Genomic DNA, 16,344 nt, shown 5'->3' with positions numbered 1-16,344 from the left:
GAAAACAAGCTTGTGAGTATTCAGTGTTCTGACCTTCCAAATAAGCACCACACAACAGCTATAGTATTTGTTCTAAAGTACATATCTAACTAGTTTCAAGCAAGGCATGCTGGTTTGCACAAATCAGTGTTACATGAAATAAGTATGTTTTTCGAGGATTTTCAGACTAAGCTGGGGGGGAAATCCAACCCAAACACCCTGCTAGCAAGATATCTTTAGTGCTATTCAGTCTAGAAGCAAACTAGACAAGCTCATGCTGTAATCCCATCTGAATTGTACAAGCAGGTTTCTTTTGAGAGAAGTGGGAGTAATGAAATCTGGTTTCCTGTGGATCTGTTTTCCTTGTTCTCTAAATGTGCTCTTCTGACCAGGCAGAAGAGAGCACTCCTGGCTCCCCACCCCTGCTCCTCATCAGTCTGTACGCGTGCTGTTCATCCAGCTTGCTTTTGCTGTGTTCCACCTGCCTCTGATAAGATGCAAGCTCTTTTCCGTCAGTCATCCATCTTTCATCAGGAAGTAGCTGAGATTAATTTGTGTGCAGCATCTATTTATAGATGGTTATAAAAGACTACCGGTGTTGGACAGTGAGCTAAATTATCAAGGGAAGAGAAAGACACACAGGCAAAGAGAGTGCTAATAGAACTTCTTGGTTTAAACAAGTGTTTTTCCTGCTTGCTCAGTTGATCTCTGCTTGTTGGGACAATTACTGGTTAGGATGAACACTTTTCCTTCACTGTCAGTTCTGTATTTGCACTGTAGCGTTTACTGCTGGCTGCTGCTCCTTTACCAGTAGTCAGTGTTCTTCCTTAACCACCCTGGGGTTGGCTTCCATATCCCTCTTTAGGTTTAAATAGATCCGTAGTCTTTTAGCAGTGGTCTTGGCAGTCCTGGGGTAATGATTGGACTGGATGGTCTTAAAGGTCTTTTCCAACCTGGTTGATTCTATGATTCAGGAGGCTGTTAGGTTCTAAACACATGGTCTTGACTTGAAAGGCTGCTGGTTATGAATCTCTGGGTTTAATTTACCCATTGTATTAATTAAAAAATAAAACCCCCAAACCTAACACATCAGTCCAATAGCTGAGAATTGATAATTCATCAAACTGAGCTGCATAAAGGAGCAGAGACTCCAGGAAAACTTTTACTTTGCATGTTAAGTGTTTGAAAAGGGCACATTCTTGGATTTGGACTGCTGTGGTTGTTTCTCATGAATAATTTGGGTAAGGGATAAAAACGCTGTGTCCAAGCTGATGATCATCACTGCTGTGCCACAGAACTGGTGAGCAGCAGCAAGAATAAGGACACACTGCAAGGTGCAATGCTGTGCTTCTGTTTCGAATGCTAGACCCACAGATCTGTTAACAGCATCTGTCTTCTAAAATTATAGAATCACTGTTGGACCTAGACATAGTAGAGGCCACATTTGAGATCAGAGACGCATAGTATGAACAGTAAATGTCAGCTTCTTCCCCAAAGGCATCAGTAAATAGTCATCATAAAATCCAGTGAAGAGCAAAAGATGAAAAGGATAATCGCTCAATAAAAATCTGTTATTAATTCTTCTATCGAGAGGTTACCCTGACAAGATAAAGTACCAGATACACTCTGCTGTATCTCATGATGGCCTTTCACTTGAGGGTTGTCTAAACCTCTGTCTTAAAGGCCAGACCTCCAGCACTTTAATAACTCTTCAGGAACCTGGCTTTCCCTGGCAAGAAGACTGCATTCCTCCTCCTAGCATTTCTTGTGTACTGACCTGCGCTGGGGTTAAATGTACTGGGCTTTGCTGAGCTGCCCTTGAGGTTCTGTTAGGGTTGTGCTCTTGTTCTGCACTGGTCTCTGTAGGTGGAGATGTTAGTGCCAATCCATCAGCCTCTTTCACCTGTGCATCTCATACGTGGAAAATCTTTGCTTCACATAAAGGAGACTGCTAATGATAGAGTAAGTATGGAAACCTGGCTGCTGCATGCACTGGTGTGTTTTTGACAGATGTTACTTTCGTATGGTTTTCATCTGTTTTTAAGCTTGAGAGTAAGGAATTTTGGGTGTGATGACAAAGAAGGTAGAGGAGTTGGCTAACAAAGTGATAGGAGAGTGAAGATGGATGTATGTGGTCTGCAGCATACCTGAGAGGCAGCTGGGTTGCTTCACATTATTGCAGCTCTTGGACAGATGAATCATCATCTGGAAGTGTCAACAGCCATTTATTTCTTAATTTGTTTGAGAGAAACAATAGTGTGACCTTTAGCAATAAACATTTTTCAACCAGAAAAGGCTGTCCTGATGACAGCAAATCTTAACAGCTGGCAGCAAAAGCTTTGCGAGCTGTGTTTTGGAATTGCTTTGTATTTGAAAAATCACATTGTGCTGGAACAGCTTGCCCTCTGGAATTCTTTTTTGCATGCCTGTAGTATAATACAAATTATCAAAATCCAGCCTTCAGACAAATTTAGGGTTGGATTCCACAGAGGCCACAGTGGTCTGGGAATGGCTGCCTGTTGGTGGGGTGGGTGATGCAGTACAGTGGAGGCATCCAGTTTGCTTTGAGGTGCTGACCATGTCGCCTCCAGCAATTGTATTTGCTGACACTTGGTTCTTTCTTTATGGGGATTCCCTTCTTAGGTTGGATTAAAAGTTCCTTAAGAGAAGCTGCTTTCCAGCATGTGCCATTGGTCACAACAGAGTACATATTGTGGGGCTGTTTTCTACTTTCTCTGATGGTCGATATTACCAACATAGCATTCCTATGAAGACTGCTATAATAGTGTATGCTTTTTTCCTCACTAACTTAGTTGGAATGTCTGTGATAGAAGAACTTTATTCTCCTGGCCACAAGCATTTGAAAACAACTGTAGGGATTTAATGTGCAGAAGAATATAGGTTGTATTGAAGAAGGAGGCACCAATTCAGCAGACTGTTGCTGGACAGTAAGAATGAACCTGCCTGGCATTGCCTGCCTCTTCCTGTATGCTACTGGGAACTGCTGAAAGACCCACAGACTGACCTCCAGGGATTAACTTGAGCTGTTTGAGAGTGGTCCAGAAGAGCACCTACCCGTCTGGATAGGAAGAAATCAGAATGCAATATGTGTGAAGTACCATGTTAGAATTCTTGATCATAAAAGATGCTTAGCTGTGGCTGTCCTGTGTGGATTTGTGGCTTCACTTTTCATTTCTATAGCTATTCTTTAGTTCCTATCTCAGTTAAATTAAGCTTTTTCATAATGCTGGCTTGCAGAGTACTAATTATATCCCTCTGAGCTTGCTGTTACCAGAATGGCTTTAAGTAAACTGAAATGTGTTTTTCATGTGTATCGGTTTTCTCCTGGGGACTGTCAGATGTGAAATTTGTTTGCTTTTTGATTATTTAATTACCATGCAGCAGAGTGGTTAAGTGGGTTCTATTATATCATAGAAATAGGGGGAGGGGAAGAGAAGTTGAAATGCAGGTCAGTTTGTAAAACTGCAGGTTTCTGTACTGGCTCTAAAGGCATTTTATTACTGATAGCAGGCAACAGACAAAGCAGTTCCTGATTCTTCAGGGTCTGCATCAGTCCATAGACCTACAGTCTGAATCCAGCTGTGAGAAACTGAGCTGTCCTCCTCTAATCTCTGTCTTGTATGAAATAGCTTGTCAGTCTCCATGTAGTTCTTGTGGTCTATGAACACCTCTGTTGTATAAGCTCTTTGTGTTTGCATGAATAAACATGCTGTCCTCTGTCTCTTGCTAGATAAATGAATAGCCTTAAGCTAAAGGAACTGAGGGCAGGGGATGGCATGCTTTCTCTTTGCAGGGTGCTTGTCTAAATGTTCTTTGCTTTTCACCTGATATAAATAATTGGTAGCTCTGTACAGCAGTGGAACATCTGTATATACTGCTGCTGGGTGAGAGGCAGAAGTCAAACCCTCCTCTCTCTTGTCCGTTTTGGAGAAGAGATCTCTTTCAGGTGGAGGCTGGACTGGTACACATACAGAATCACAAATACCTGAGGTTGGAAAGGATGTCCAGGGATCATCCACCCCAACCTCTCTGCTCAGCTACAGCAGATTTCTCCATTTTATTCACTCAAGTCTTGAAAATCCCTAAGGATGGAGACCCCATAATGAATCTGGGTAACCTGTTCTGTTCAGTCACTGTTAGTGACTTAGATTAAACAAAAGGAAATGTTTAAACAGCATTTCCTCTACTTCCAATTGTGCCCAAGGACACCTGGGTCCTATTCTGCAAAGCTCCATGCACCAGTCAATACGGGTGCATGAGGTTGCTCATCCCCAGGCACAGGAATATGTATTTCCCTTTGTAGAATTTAATGAACTCCTTCTGGCCCATTTCTCTTGCCTGTCCAAGTCCCTGTGAGTGGCACATCAGCCGTGCCTCCAGGCTTGTATCATCTGCAGACCTGCTGAGAGACCTAAGCTCAGTCCTGTCATCCAGGTCTTGAATGAAGATGTGCAGTGATATTAGCCCTGATATTGGCCCCTGGGGTGCACAGTGATGGTCCAGACTTCCATCTCAGCTTGGTGCTGTTGATTGCAACCCTTAGAGCTCACTTTTCCATCTACCTCACTGTTTATCTAGCTCAGATTTCATCACTTTGTCTGTAAGGATGTTATGGGAGGCAGTGATTAAAGTCAGGATGCTTTTTATAGGTAAGAAAACAAGAGTGAAGGAATCCAAACGTATTGGAATAGTAGACCTAGTAAGATTGGCTGCATGAGCATCCTGCATGCCCCAATGCCATAATTCCTTTGTCAAGTGACCAAAAGGCATAACTGCCTAGGGAGCACTGATACCTATAAAACTTACACTAATTGTTTGGATTTGTATTTATCTGGAGCAAACACATGTATTTTTCAGCCCTCTCTTTAATGTAAAGCATGGCAGGGTTTTTACTTTTCATCCTTGCAGCAATCGAATGTACTAAATTATTCAAGATGTTGTAAACTTCTTGTGTGCTGGGAGGCTGTGACTTAATTGCTGAATGTTATTTAAAAGAATCATCCTGCCACATACCTGGGTTAGCTGTGTGCAGAGAGGAGAATGTACACACCACACAAGTGGTTCAGAACTGCTTTGGGATTATCCTATGGCTTAGTTTGGCAAAAGGCAGTGGCTGTGCTTGTATTTCATATAAAAGTCAAGTTTCAGCATTCAGTTATTTGCATATTGACTGACAGCCTGTTCTTACTCATCTATAAGACTACTTCTGTTTAAATGACTGTATTTTAGAACAACTGTTGTCTCCAGCTGAAGAGTACTGCAGCATCGGTAGTCATCTCTAAAGCACAATGTTACATGCAAAGCACTATGTTGATGTAGCAATGAACTTGAATGTGGCAGCACTGAAAATGCTTCAATCTCCAACCATAAGGATCATTCTGGAAGTGTGAACCCAGCTGGGCCATCTGCCTTACAGCACTGTGTGGCCGTACAGTGCAGTATGTGGGGATTTGCCATCCTTCTTATGGTAACCAGTCAAAATCTGTGACTGGGAGGCAGGAACAGTTTCAGCTGAATGACTTGAATACGTTTAACCCAATATAACAATGACATTCGCAAAGCCAACCTTCTGGCTTTTAGGTTAAACACGGTATATTTTAGGGTGTTAGAAGCATTGCAAACTTGGGTATAGTTGGCTTTGAGGAGAAAATTCTGTCATAAGCGAGGTTATGGGATCTCATTTTCCCTTGGTGGGGCTGTTAGGGAGGTTCTGGTTTTCAGCTTCATCTTTCTTCCAGGATGGCCATTTCTTTGAGCCTTATTTTAATTCTTGAAAATTATGCTCATTTAGGAGTCCTGAAGATATTTGTTCAGCCATTTAAAAATCTTTCCTATTCTTTCCTCATTTTTACTCACTTTTTTCCTTAGCTGTGTGTTTTCAGCAGGACTTTGTGCAATAAAATTAAAGCAGCTCTTTGACGTTTGGGAGACAGCAGAGCATTATGAGCTCACACTCTGGCACATGGCCACTGCTCATCTTTGAAAGGCAGCAAGAGGCTTTTAGGCCTTTTAATAAAGGAGTCCGGGGGTGTTTTCCCTAAGCAGTGTCATCTCAGCCCTTGGTTTTGACCAGCGTTTCCCTCTGCCCTCACATAGAGCTGGTCCTTTGCTTTGCACCATTGTGCTGTCTTACAGCATCCTGTAGCTTGTTTGGACAGTTACTGGCAGGGGAGTCTCAGAGCCCAGCTGTTCACTGAGCATCAGAGGGAGCCACAGCCAAATCCCCCTTTTCCCCTTGTAAGATAAATCCCCAATGACTTTTAAAATCTCTTTATATCACAGCAGAAGTAATTCTGGGATAATCTGAATGGAAAAACAAATGTGGGTAAGGCTACTTGGCTGAACCACATGCAGCATAATTCGGCCTGAAGGGCAGAAGTCACTAAGTAGCATACTGAAGGGAGAAGGCGAAGGGTGAATAATGTGTCATTTGGTGCAGCATCAGGTACATAGCAAATACAACGTGGTTCCATTAACCACATCTGCCAGACCTTAATTGAAAGAAATCATGCTCTTAGTATCTGAAATAGAAAAAGGTTTAATACTTGAGTTCTTTTTGATCTTTAAATGGAACAGTAAAGGATTTCTGCAGCTAAAGAGATTATCTTTTCATCTTTAGGCACATGCATTGTAGAAGTAGGGTTTTTTTTCTCTCAAATGTGCTGAAGTACATCTGATTATTAGTACATCTCTGAATATGTGGAGTGACTGTGCTTAGAACCAAGTGGTGACAGTCTTTCTTACAGAAGTTTGAATATGGTTCTTTGAAAGCTTTTTACCCTAACATAATAAAAGAAAAAGCCTTTTTGGCAACTCTGCTTTTCCACAGCCTTTCCTTTAATGTAGCTTTCAAGGTCTGTTGTAGAAGTTGTGGTCACTGTTGTCTCAAACAACTGTTGAAAAGATTATTTTTGTAAACTAAGTGACACAATATCTTTTTCCCTTGCTGTTGGAACACACTGCAGGCTATCTCTGATTAGACTCTCATAACAGCTTTGGATTAACTGTCAACAAGATCCCCCCTTGGGTAAGTGGGAAAAGGTTTGCTCTAGGGTAGAGAGACTTGGAAGGAAATAAACATACTCTTTACTTTCATTAGAATGAAATTCTGTCATGAAACATACTCATTTTGATATCAGCATCTCATTAAATCTCAGGCTTTTGATGATGCTCAGTTTGTGGACCTGGTCGTTTGTCTGGTGCTTTAACACCATGACATTCCTGTAAGCAATTCTTAGGCTGCAGTCAAGTTCTAAGAATCTCACTATCAAAATGCTTCTGATGGAAGGCAATACCAGTGTCTCTTTTCCATGTAGCACGTGACTTGGCTTTGGTGAATATCACTGGTTCTGGTAGTGGCACAAACATTACAAAGTGAAACAGGCTTCAGAGTAGCTTAAGGGGTTGTGACCCATAGCCTGGATGTGATGTTGGTTACCCACACTCCAGTGTGACTGCAGGTAGCACAGCAGAGCTGTACCTTCTGGTGTGGGAGGGAATTTGTGAGCTCACCAATACTCTGTTCTCTAGTGAGCACCAAATAGAGCACTAAATAAAACCTGATGCAGATGTCCAATTTTTGTTTATGAAATGAGAATCTTGTGTTATTCTCCATTTCTGGCAGTGTCTTGTGGGCATGGGATACTTCAGGCAATTGTTAGAGCTTGCTTTGGATCCATAGTGAAATGTGGACAGGATTCACTTTTAATTTTTCCTTTTCAGAGTCTTCATTTCTAATGTTTCCAAACACCATTTCTGTACTTGTGTATACCCTTCATAACAGAATATCTAAACCCTGCATTGTTCATTAGGCACTGGCTGGAGAGTATTAAATACATTCTCTAGTGTTTTAAGGGACCTGAGGGCTCATTGTAGTTGTTTACTTCAGCTTTTTGGTGGCTGCCTTAAATTAACTAACCGGTTTACTTTTCATCATCTTGTATTTATTACTATAAGATGAGTTGCTGTGGCTAAAGATCCTTCTAGAAAGGAGATGAGGTGGCTTTAAAAGGTCTGCTTTACTATGACCTCTTAGCTAATTATTGTGTAGTGAAGGATGTCCAGCAAACTAAGGTTTAAATAAAGAATTGAGGAGCAGAGTTTCCATTACAGCTCATTAAATAAATCTGGCTGCATTGCTTGCTACTAACAAACCCTGTGTTTTTTAGTGGAATTTCTTGGGAAAACAGCTTTAATTTTATTCTCCTCACCTTGAAGTATATGTCCTCATCTGCTAGGAGTCAAAAATGGAGATATCTGCCAGCTGCAGTGCAAATCAGCATTTTAATGCTTTACAGCTGCTTCTCTATAGATGTTAATTAGAAATGTGATTCAGATACCCTCTGTTAGTGCTCGTATGTGATGTCTATTATTGGTAATCATAGTTTCTGCTGTTTGAGCATGCATTTTGGGTGGTATTGACAAAGCAGCTGTTTCTACATAGGGACATTGATAAAGGTGAAAACTTCCTCACTTTGAGAAAATTGGAAGGTGATGCTGCTGCAATTTAACAATAAAAGTGGATAATCTAAAACACATTCCTTTTCCATGTAGTTTTAATAGCAGTGGTATCTATTCATAAATGTCATAAGGACTGCTGTTGCCTACTTCCCACAAGCAAAGTATGCATTAATGTCTCCAGTGGAACACAGTTTACCTTGCTGAAAGGTGCAAGCCAAGGCTCAAGATCTAAAAGCAGGGTGCTTTCAGCTATAGGGTACTACCCTCTCCCCTCTCCCATCCAGCTAAAGTGAGTGTGTCAGCTGAGAACAATATTGTCCATGAGATGGTTTAGTTTCAGTATCAGTACAGCAGGGAATAGTCCTGGGTTTGTGCTTCAGGATTTAATAGATTTATTGACCTTTCTGGCAGATGTCACTAACTTATTGTGATAGTTGCGTTTCTTGCCAATGAAGTAAACAAGAGCTTTGGGAACTGATGACAAAGAGGTCTAGGAGAGAAAAATGTGAGTTTGTAAAATGTATTTCTCACATGCCAGAGTTTGTTTCTACAGATCAAGTGTTGTATTTTTCCTTCTCTATTGGTAATCTTTTAATTTGCCAAATGTGTTCTGTTCTCTGACACACAGACTACAAGACAAATGTGCTTTTGCTTTATCATTCATGGTTATTAATGTATGAGCATTATTGTAGGAATGAGGGATTATCAGTTAGTTTTCCAGTATTCCGTGCGGCTGCAATGCCAAAGCAGAGATTTTGTAGGGCTGTGCTATTAATTTTAGGCTTCATAGTTGTTCTTCCTCACTTAGCCATTTGAGATAAAAGTCTTTGGACTCCAAAGGGATGCATTCCTACCAAATCAAAGCAACTTTCAAGTGGGTTACATCATGGACCTAATGGAGTAGTCTCTAAGAAGACAAAATTCTGGAGTAGTTAATTCTTGTGCTCCTTCTGGAATATTTCTTCTCCTGTTGGTTTGCACAGAGCAAATACTTTCAGGCCAAGAAATTCTTTGTACATGAATGCTGCTGCTAAAGGCAAAGCTGAATCTCCGAGGACTGGTTTGGGTTGGTTTTTCATGTATTTTTTTGCTTTTTTCCCCAGAAAAACTCAGTGACTTTTAAGGCTTTAATCTTGCAGCTTTGATATGTTCCATGATGTTCCAGCATGAAATGTCTTAACGCTTCATCTGCCTGCATCTCCCTAAATGATGGCAAGCTTTGTCTTGCTGTCAGCTGTAGGCTTTGGGTTCATGTCATGATATACAGCCCAGTAAATAGCTATCAACAGTGAATGTATACTCACATGCTCGAAAGAAGCAAACACCCCTCAATCACAGCTTACTCTGACTCTGTTACGAAGCCCATGGGTAGCAGAGGAGTAGTTTTCAATTGGGTTTATTCTATCCTGTGAGCGAACTTCTGAAACACTTTTGCACCCCTTCTTGTCTCTCCAGTGCTCAGAAAGCACTTAGTGATGTAGATTAAAGGCAATTAAAGACTGATGTGATCTCTCATGATTTGTAACTCTACTATGGAAAGGGGAATATAAATTCACAGGATTCTGAACCAGTGTGTGGTGTGTTAGCCTCAGACTGCTGAAGTGGTGATGCTATTGATATGGTGGGTTGTCTTCATGTTTTTCGTCTGCCCATACAGTGTTCATCAATTTAGTAGAAGTGTGGTAGCATTAAGCAGGAGCACAGGCGTTCCCTTGGTTAAACAACTGCATAATCAAAACCACTTACTTGGTCTTAAGATGAGGGCACAGATCCTGCGGGTTGAAGGCGCAGTATTTGGGACAGCAATGCCCTTCTTGCTAGTCACCATGGCTACATTAAGCTTGAGTTGAATATTAAGTGTGCTGCAAGGAGCTCACTCCTGTTTCAGCAGCTGCAGAGGCTACATAGGCCAAAACCTGCAGAGTTTGGATGTCAGCAGAGCAGTCTCTGTGATGTTAAAAGCAATCAACAAGGAAAATCACTGAGAGTCACAAAATCACCTCTTTAGATCACATGTAGTCGACAGAAGAGGAAAAACCTAAGTGGATGCTTTAATCTTGATACATATTTAATGAAATGGGAAGGGAGAAGAGTAAACTGATGAGAATGATTCCCCTGGGAAATACGGCTTATAGCACAGGAGGAAAAACTGGTGCTGTGGGTTGGCTGGGGAGTCAGTGTGCAGGATTTAAGAACTGTGATGCATAACACCACAGGTTGGCTTCACTGCTCCTAATGAGCAAAAGGTGTTTAAACCTTACAGCATGAAGGAAGGATGAGTAAATGGATTTTTCTGTATTCCCTCAGGAAGAAACAATTGGAATAGACTTCCTTTACAAGGAGAACTTTCCTGAGAGTTTAAGAGGTGATGTCATAGCTGAGATTATTATTCCCCATGTATTTTCCTGCTTGGAAATGCAGCCTACTAAACTTTCCCTAAGGTCTGGGAGTACGTTTATGCAAATGCTAGCAAATGTATATTTTTCTTGTTTAAGATTACACCTTTGACTCTGAATTCAGTACTTAGTATCTCCTGAAGCCATAACTGAGCAGGGTTCAGATACGTGCTGCAGGGTGCAGGAAGTGGTGAGAAAGTTCTGTTTGCAAATCCAGAATGTGATTGATGACACAGACAAGACAGCGGGAGTTAAGGCACTTGAGTTTATCGAAGCACACAGCACAGCCTCACACCAGTGGTCTCTGCCTCAGTAACTTGTAATCTGGCTTATTTCTTATGCCCCATGCTTCCACTTTTGTGCATTCATTGTTCCTAAAGTGGAAGCTTGGCTTTAAAACATTCAGAAAGAGAACAAAGGAAGATTTCGAGGAACCCAACTCTTGGTCTTTGTTACAATCTAAAGACTGCTGTATGGGTTGTACTCTTTCAGCTATTGTCCCATGCCCAGAAACCCTTTTTCCTCCACCCAGTTTTTGTTCATGAGGCTGTGCTGGGCCCCAGGACCGATACAGAATGGGCAGTGAGAACATGGACCTCCTTCCCTTTAAGAGCTTACTACAGAGCTCAGATATATATTCTCTCATTTCCAACTTCTTTTCTTCTTTCTTTGCAAGAAGATTCAGCTTGGAAAGCTGTCGGTTGCTTAATCAGTTTGCTATTATTGGGACTGGTGTTCATAGTAGGATTTATTAAATCAGTTTATTATCCCCCAACCAACTTCAGTGATCAGCTCATGAAAGCATTGGAAGAAATTTAAAACTGGTGTAAGTGCTGCCTGTTTGGATAACAGCACATTCTGCTATTTAAAGGATTGCTCATCTGCACCAAAACAGGGAGAGAAGTTAATTTCAGTGATGCAGAGCTTTCTATTTCAGGGAGGCTTGGCTTGCACATTGTGATGGATTCGGGAAGAAGTCTAATTCATTCTTAAATTGTTAAACAGCACATTAGGGCTGAGTATCTAAGTAAAGATGAATGGGTTCATTTGTAATCTTAAACAAGCATGTCTGCATGTGGGAAGGTAAGGATGGGGAGTTGGGATAACCTGTGAACAGGTGAACAATTGCACTTCAGGTTTTGGTGGATGGAAAACAGTAAAATAACCTGCAGGGAAGGGAAACCATCCCTGTCTGCTTGAAAGGGAATTCTGCAGGTGCTCCCGTCTTTCTGCCTGTGCCATGTGCCCTTCAGCAGGAGGGGGAAGGTTCCCTGTATTTCCAGAGTGCAATGGCTCTCCTGTCTTCATATCCTCAGCCTTTTGAGTGTGTACACTGAAGCAAAGCATGTCAGGAGAAGGCAGGATACTGCAGGGCAGAGGAAACTGGTTTCGTTGGTTGCATCCAATCTGCTGGCAGGTGGCCATGGATGATGAGGCCAGAAGGATGAAATACAGTAAAACCACCATAGGAATTTCATATAGGGGGGGAAAAGTCTTATTTTGACAGCTTTGGGACCACTTATGTTAGGCTGTTGAAGCTTCTCTGCTATCTTCACACAGTTTTATTTACAGCTCAAAATAAAGCAGTAGTTCTTGACTGGTACTGTTAATATAGATGCTGTATATCAAGTTTATTGCGAAGTCTGTTAGCAAGCTACCAGCCTAGCTTTTAATCTGCAGATAATCTTACTCTCATTTATATGCTTGGGCTCTCTTACTTTGCCCAGGGTAGGCACAGCCACTGGAATCCATCCAGTTCACCTAACAACTTTCGTTAAAGAAAATTGCCCTTGTAATAAAAATTACTCAGTGTGACAAGATTCCGTAATATATTTTTTAAAGCCTCATAAAATTTTGTAGCAGTTAATGCCATTTGTTTGTTTTCCTGAGATATTATTTTAAAAGCAGAAATTGACTTAATTGCGACAGTATTTGTAATAGAATGAAGTAACTGTTTTCTAAGTGTTTGGAGGCCAGGTTGGATGCAGGAATAGCACAGGGATAAGGAGATAAGAAAGCCTTGTCTTTGAAAAGTATGTTTTATTGTGTTTTATGTGTTGGTGAGGTTGCTTCACAGTCTGTGACCCTTTAGTAAGGGGAAGTAGATACAATAAATTCTGCTCACTTGCGGTTCATGGTACATCAGTCTTAACCTTATAAAATGCAACGATCAAGCATGGATTTCTCTGCAGTGATTGGGAGCAGCTCATCTGAGCATCATCGCTTTTGGCTTCAAGGACTTGGTACATGTGTCCCCTGCATCACACATGGATGCTGATGGAGTAAGTACTTAAGCTTTTCCTCGCTTCTTCCAGCCATCGGAGGCATAAGTAGATTCTTAGTGTGTGAGATATTTCTTAACAGTGCAACACAGAGCAGGCTGTGTGCTGCAAGTGTGAAATGCTTTGGTATTTTTTTTACTATGGAAACATAGTAAATAAGTGCTAAAGAAGAAAAACTAAGCATTTGGGAATGGAATGGGAAGTCAGTGGGTTAGACTTCTTGGTGTCTCTTTGCAGAGTACTCACCTGAGAACTCTATGGTTCCTATGCCTTCTTTTCTCTTATCATGCTATGAAGATGGGGAATTCTCTCAGTTCTTAACTGCTTGTTCATTAATAGATACAAATCAGCGTGTCTTCAGTTGGTGTGTAGCAGAGCAGCCATCATCATCACTACAAATACGGCCAAGTCCAGTGACTTTTGTCCACTTGCTGGTGTGCCTTCCTGTGTGAGACCAGAACCGAAGCTGTGCTTGTGTTTCCTGGCAGCAGGCTCAGGTGGGCTATGCTCATACCCTTGGAGGAATTGGTTAGGCTGCCTTCAGGTGTCACCCCACATGAAAAAGCACACCAAACCAGGACAGTTTAGAAAGGTGCATGATGCCAAAACCTAAAACAACCACTATACAGGTAGAAGACAGACTTCTGGAATCTTTCACAGTCTCATTTTCTTGTTTCTAGCAAAATAAGAGTTGCAGAAAATACACACAGATTTTCCGTTCCTTTGGAGCTTTGGATATTACAGGACTTGCTAAGACTTTTTTTTAAGATTTTGTAGGTCTGGTTTAGATAACTTAAATATTGTGGGGTCTGATCTTGCAAGCGCTACAATAGCTATATACATACATACATATATATATGCTACAATAGCTATATACATATGTGTGTGTATATATATGTATATATATACACATATATAATACAAGTGGCTATTGTTAGGGGAATCAGACCCAGCATCTGCGTGATGGTTACCTCCTTCCTATACCTACCTATGAGCACTAGCAGCCACTCTCATGTTTCTCTTGGGTAGATTCACTAAGGTGTACCTTCCGTCTTGGGCTTAGCTGATTTATGCTTGAAGTGAGGGTTGTTTTTGTTCTCTTTCCTGTTGAACTAACCCTTTGTGATAAACTAACAATGCTGAGGGATGAGCTGTGATGTTTAACAATGGTGGTGGCTTTTCTGTTTGTTCTTGTTGAGTCTACCCACTGTTTCAGGATGAAGGCAGCTGCAGTAATAACATATCTAGTTTCTATGGAAGGCCCTTATTTAAAAAACCTATAATTGAGTGGACAAAATTTCTAGTTGCTTGAGAGGATCTATTCAAAAGAGACTTGAAAAGGATGATGGAAGAGCGTGCTAGACAGCGAGAAGCACTAAGGGCTCTATTGAGCAGGGAAGCCTACGTAGATACTGTGGGACAATTAGACTTGTCAGGCAAAACACTGAAATGCATTTGTGAGCAAAAAAATCCTGGGGGATGTTAAATAAAGCTTTGAAAAGGGCAAAGAGCTTGCTAGGAATACCTCAAAAGCAAAGTTGATTTGGGTGATGTTTGAAGGAAGGTAGGTGATGGCTGCTTCAAAGGGGAGGTACAGGCTGTGTGTTAGTCATAGGGATTCTGCCCATTTTTTTCCGCCGGTAGCTAAAACTCTGATAAAACTCTGAAGCACAATTGCTGGGTCAGCGCCATCGGGGAGAATTTAGAACTCAGTGAAGTTTATTTGCCCCTTTGCTCTTTTAAGAGACTTACTCCAATACCTGGCTTCCCTGGTGCCCTGTTCAGGGTGTTCTCACACTGGCTGCCTTTTCAGCCCCTGCCTTTCATAGCTGCTTTGGAAGCTAAGGAAGACTCTGCTGTACAGAATGGAGTGGATGTGTTCCCTGTAGTCAAGGCAAATAAGCCTGTGAGGTTATTTGTATTTGAATGATTGCCTCCATTCAAGTTCTGTTGTGTGAGATTTTAAGATTAGTTAATTGCTTAGATTTGACAAAGTAGCTTTTGCCTAGCAAGGCTCATTTCCTTGATCGGTTGCTGATGGCTGTGGATAGGATGGTGCATTAATGAACAGTCCCTGGCACGCTGTGAATGGGGTTTGCTGTCAAGTCAGTCAAAACTTCAGATGCCTACAGATCAACCCATTAGCCATTAGGCCAGTATCAGCTTTTAGCCTATTTTTAGGTTTTTCTTTGGTGCTTCAGTCTTTGATGTAAAGACAGCTGTGTGCCCCTCACTCTTTATGTAGACCAAGCTTTTTCTTTCCCCTTCTAAACAAGCTGTCTATTGTTTTGATCGCTCAGTAATCTTCTGCAGCTCCCCTGTTTGAATTCTTGTTAATTGTGGTGACTACAAATGTCTGTGCTAATTCAGATGTGGCTCCAGTCCATATTCAGTAGTGTAAATATTTCCGTATTTAAATGCAAATATCTCCTCTGATAAGCATTTAATGAAGCCATCCCGACACATGCAGTGGCTATGCCTGCCGTGCTGGCTTGGGGGGACGGCTGAGTAGGCTTTTTGCTGTTTGTTTATGCATGAGTAAATGGTCATGTTGTATGATTTGAGGAAACCCAAAGCAACTTAAATCTGCTGAGTGCTTACTTCTGAAAGTAAATTGTCCTGCGTCTCTTCTAAGCTACCTTGGTTTTCCACAGAAGTGTCATAGACTCTGTGCTCTGATAAAGTTCTCCCAGAGTTCTGCTGTGTGGTTTCTTAGTCCTCTTTCTCTGCTGCTTTCTTTCTCATCCTTCACTCTTCAGTCTTCTCCTAGTTCTTCTTTTTGTTGTTTACTGCTTCTAAGGTTTTGGGGCATCTTCAGGAGTCTTGGGTAAGCAGTTATGTTTAAAGCCTGGATTTAAAGGAAATCATTCTTTCTTCCTTTTTCCTGTTATTGCATCGGTTAACTGCTCAGGCCATACTTCCAAAGACATCTCTTTCTGGTAAAGAGGGAACAGCATTTTTAAGAAATTGATTGTTACAGTGTTTGAATTTCTCATTTCCATGCAGAACACCTGAAGAAACGCCTGGAGGATTACATGGCCCAGTTCCCAAATGTAAGAATCCTCCGAACCAAAAAGAGAGAAGGGCTGATAAGGACTCGGATGCTGGGGGCCTCTGTGGCCATAGGGGATGTCATCACCTTCTTGGATTCCCATTGCGAGGCCAATGTGAACTGGCTGCCGCCTCTGCTAGGTAAGCCTGTGGTG

At 41.5% G+C, this 16,344-nt stretch overlaps 1 protein-coding gene across 1 annotated transcript in view; it reads left to right on the top strand.

The window, feature by feature from the left end:
* The window catches only part of GALNT10 (polypeptide N-acetylgalactosaminyltransferase 10), a 79,122-nt gene that overhangs the window by 45,026 nt on the left and 17,752 nt on the right, over nt 1–16,344 (top strand). Inside the window, exon 5 of the mRNA XM_057412104.1 lies at nt 16,145–16,330. Coding sequence (XP_057268087.1) covers nt 16,145–16,330 — 186 coding nt within the window. The remainder of the gene's footprint in view (nt 1–16,144; nt 16,331–16,344) is intronic.

Source organism: Pezoporus wallicus, unplaced genomic scaffold (genome assembly GCF_028554395.1).
Source record: "Pezoporus wallicus isolate ANWC-B61680 ecotype Strahan unplaced genomic scaffold, APGP_CSIRO_Pwel_v1 contig_6354, whole genome shotgun sequence".
NCBI classification, from domain to species: domain Eukaryota; kingdom Metazoa; phylum Chordata; class Aves; order Psittaciformes; family Psittacidae; genus Pezoporus; species Pezoporus wallicus.
The sequence above is the reverse complement of the archived record's forward strand: the minus strand, read 5'-3'. Positions and strand labels throughout refer to the sequence as shown.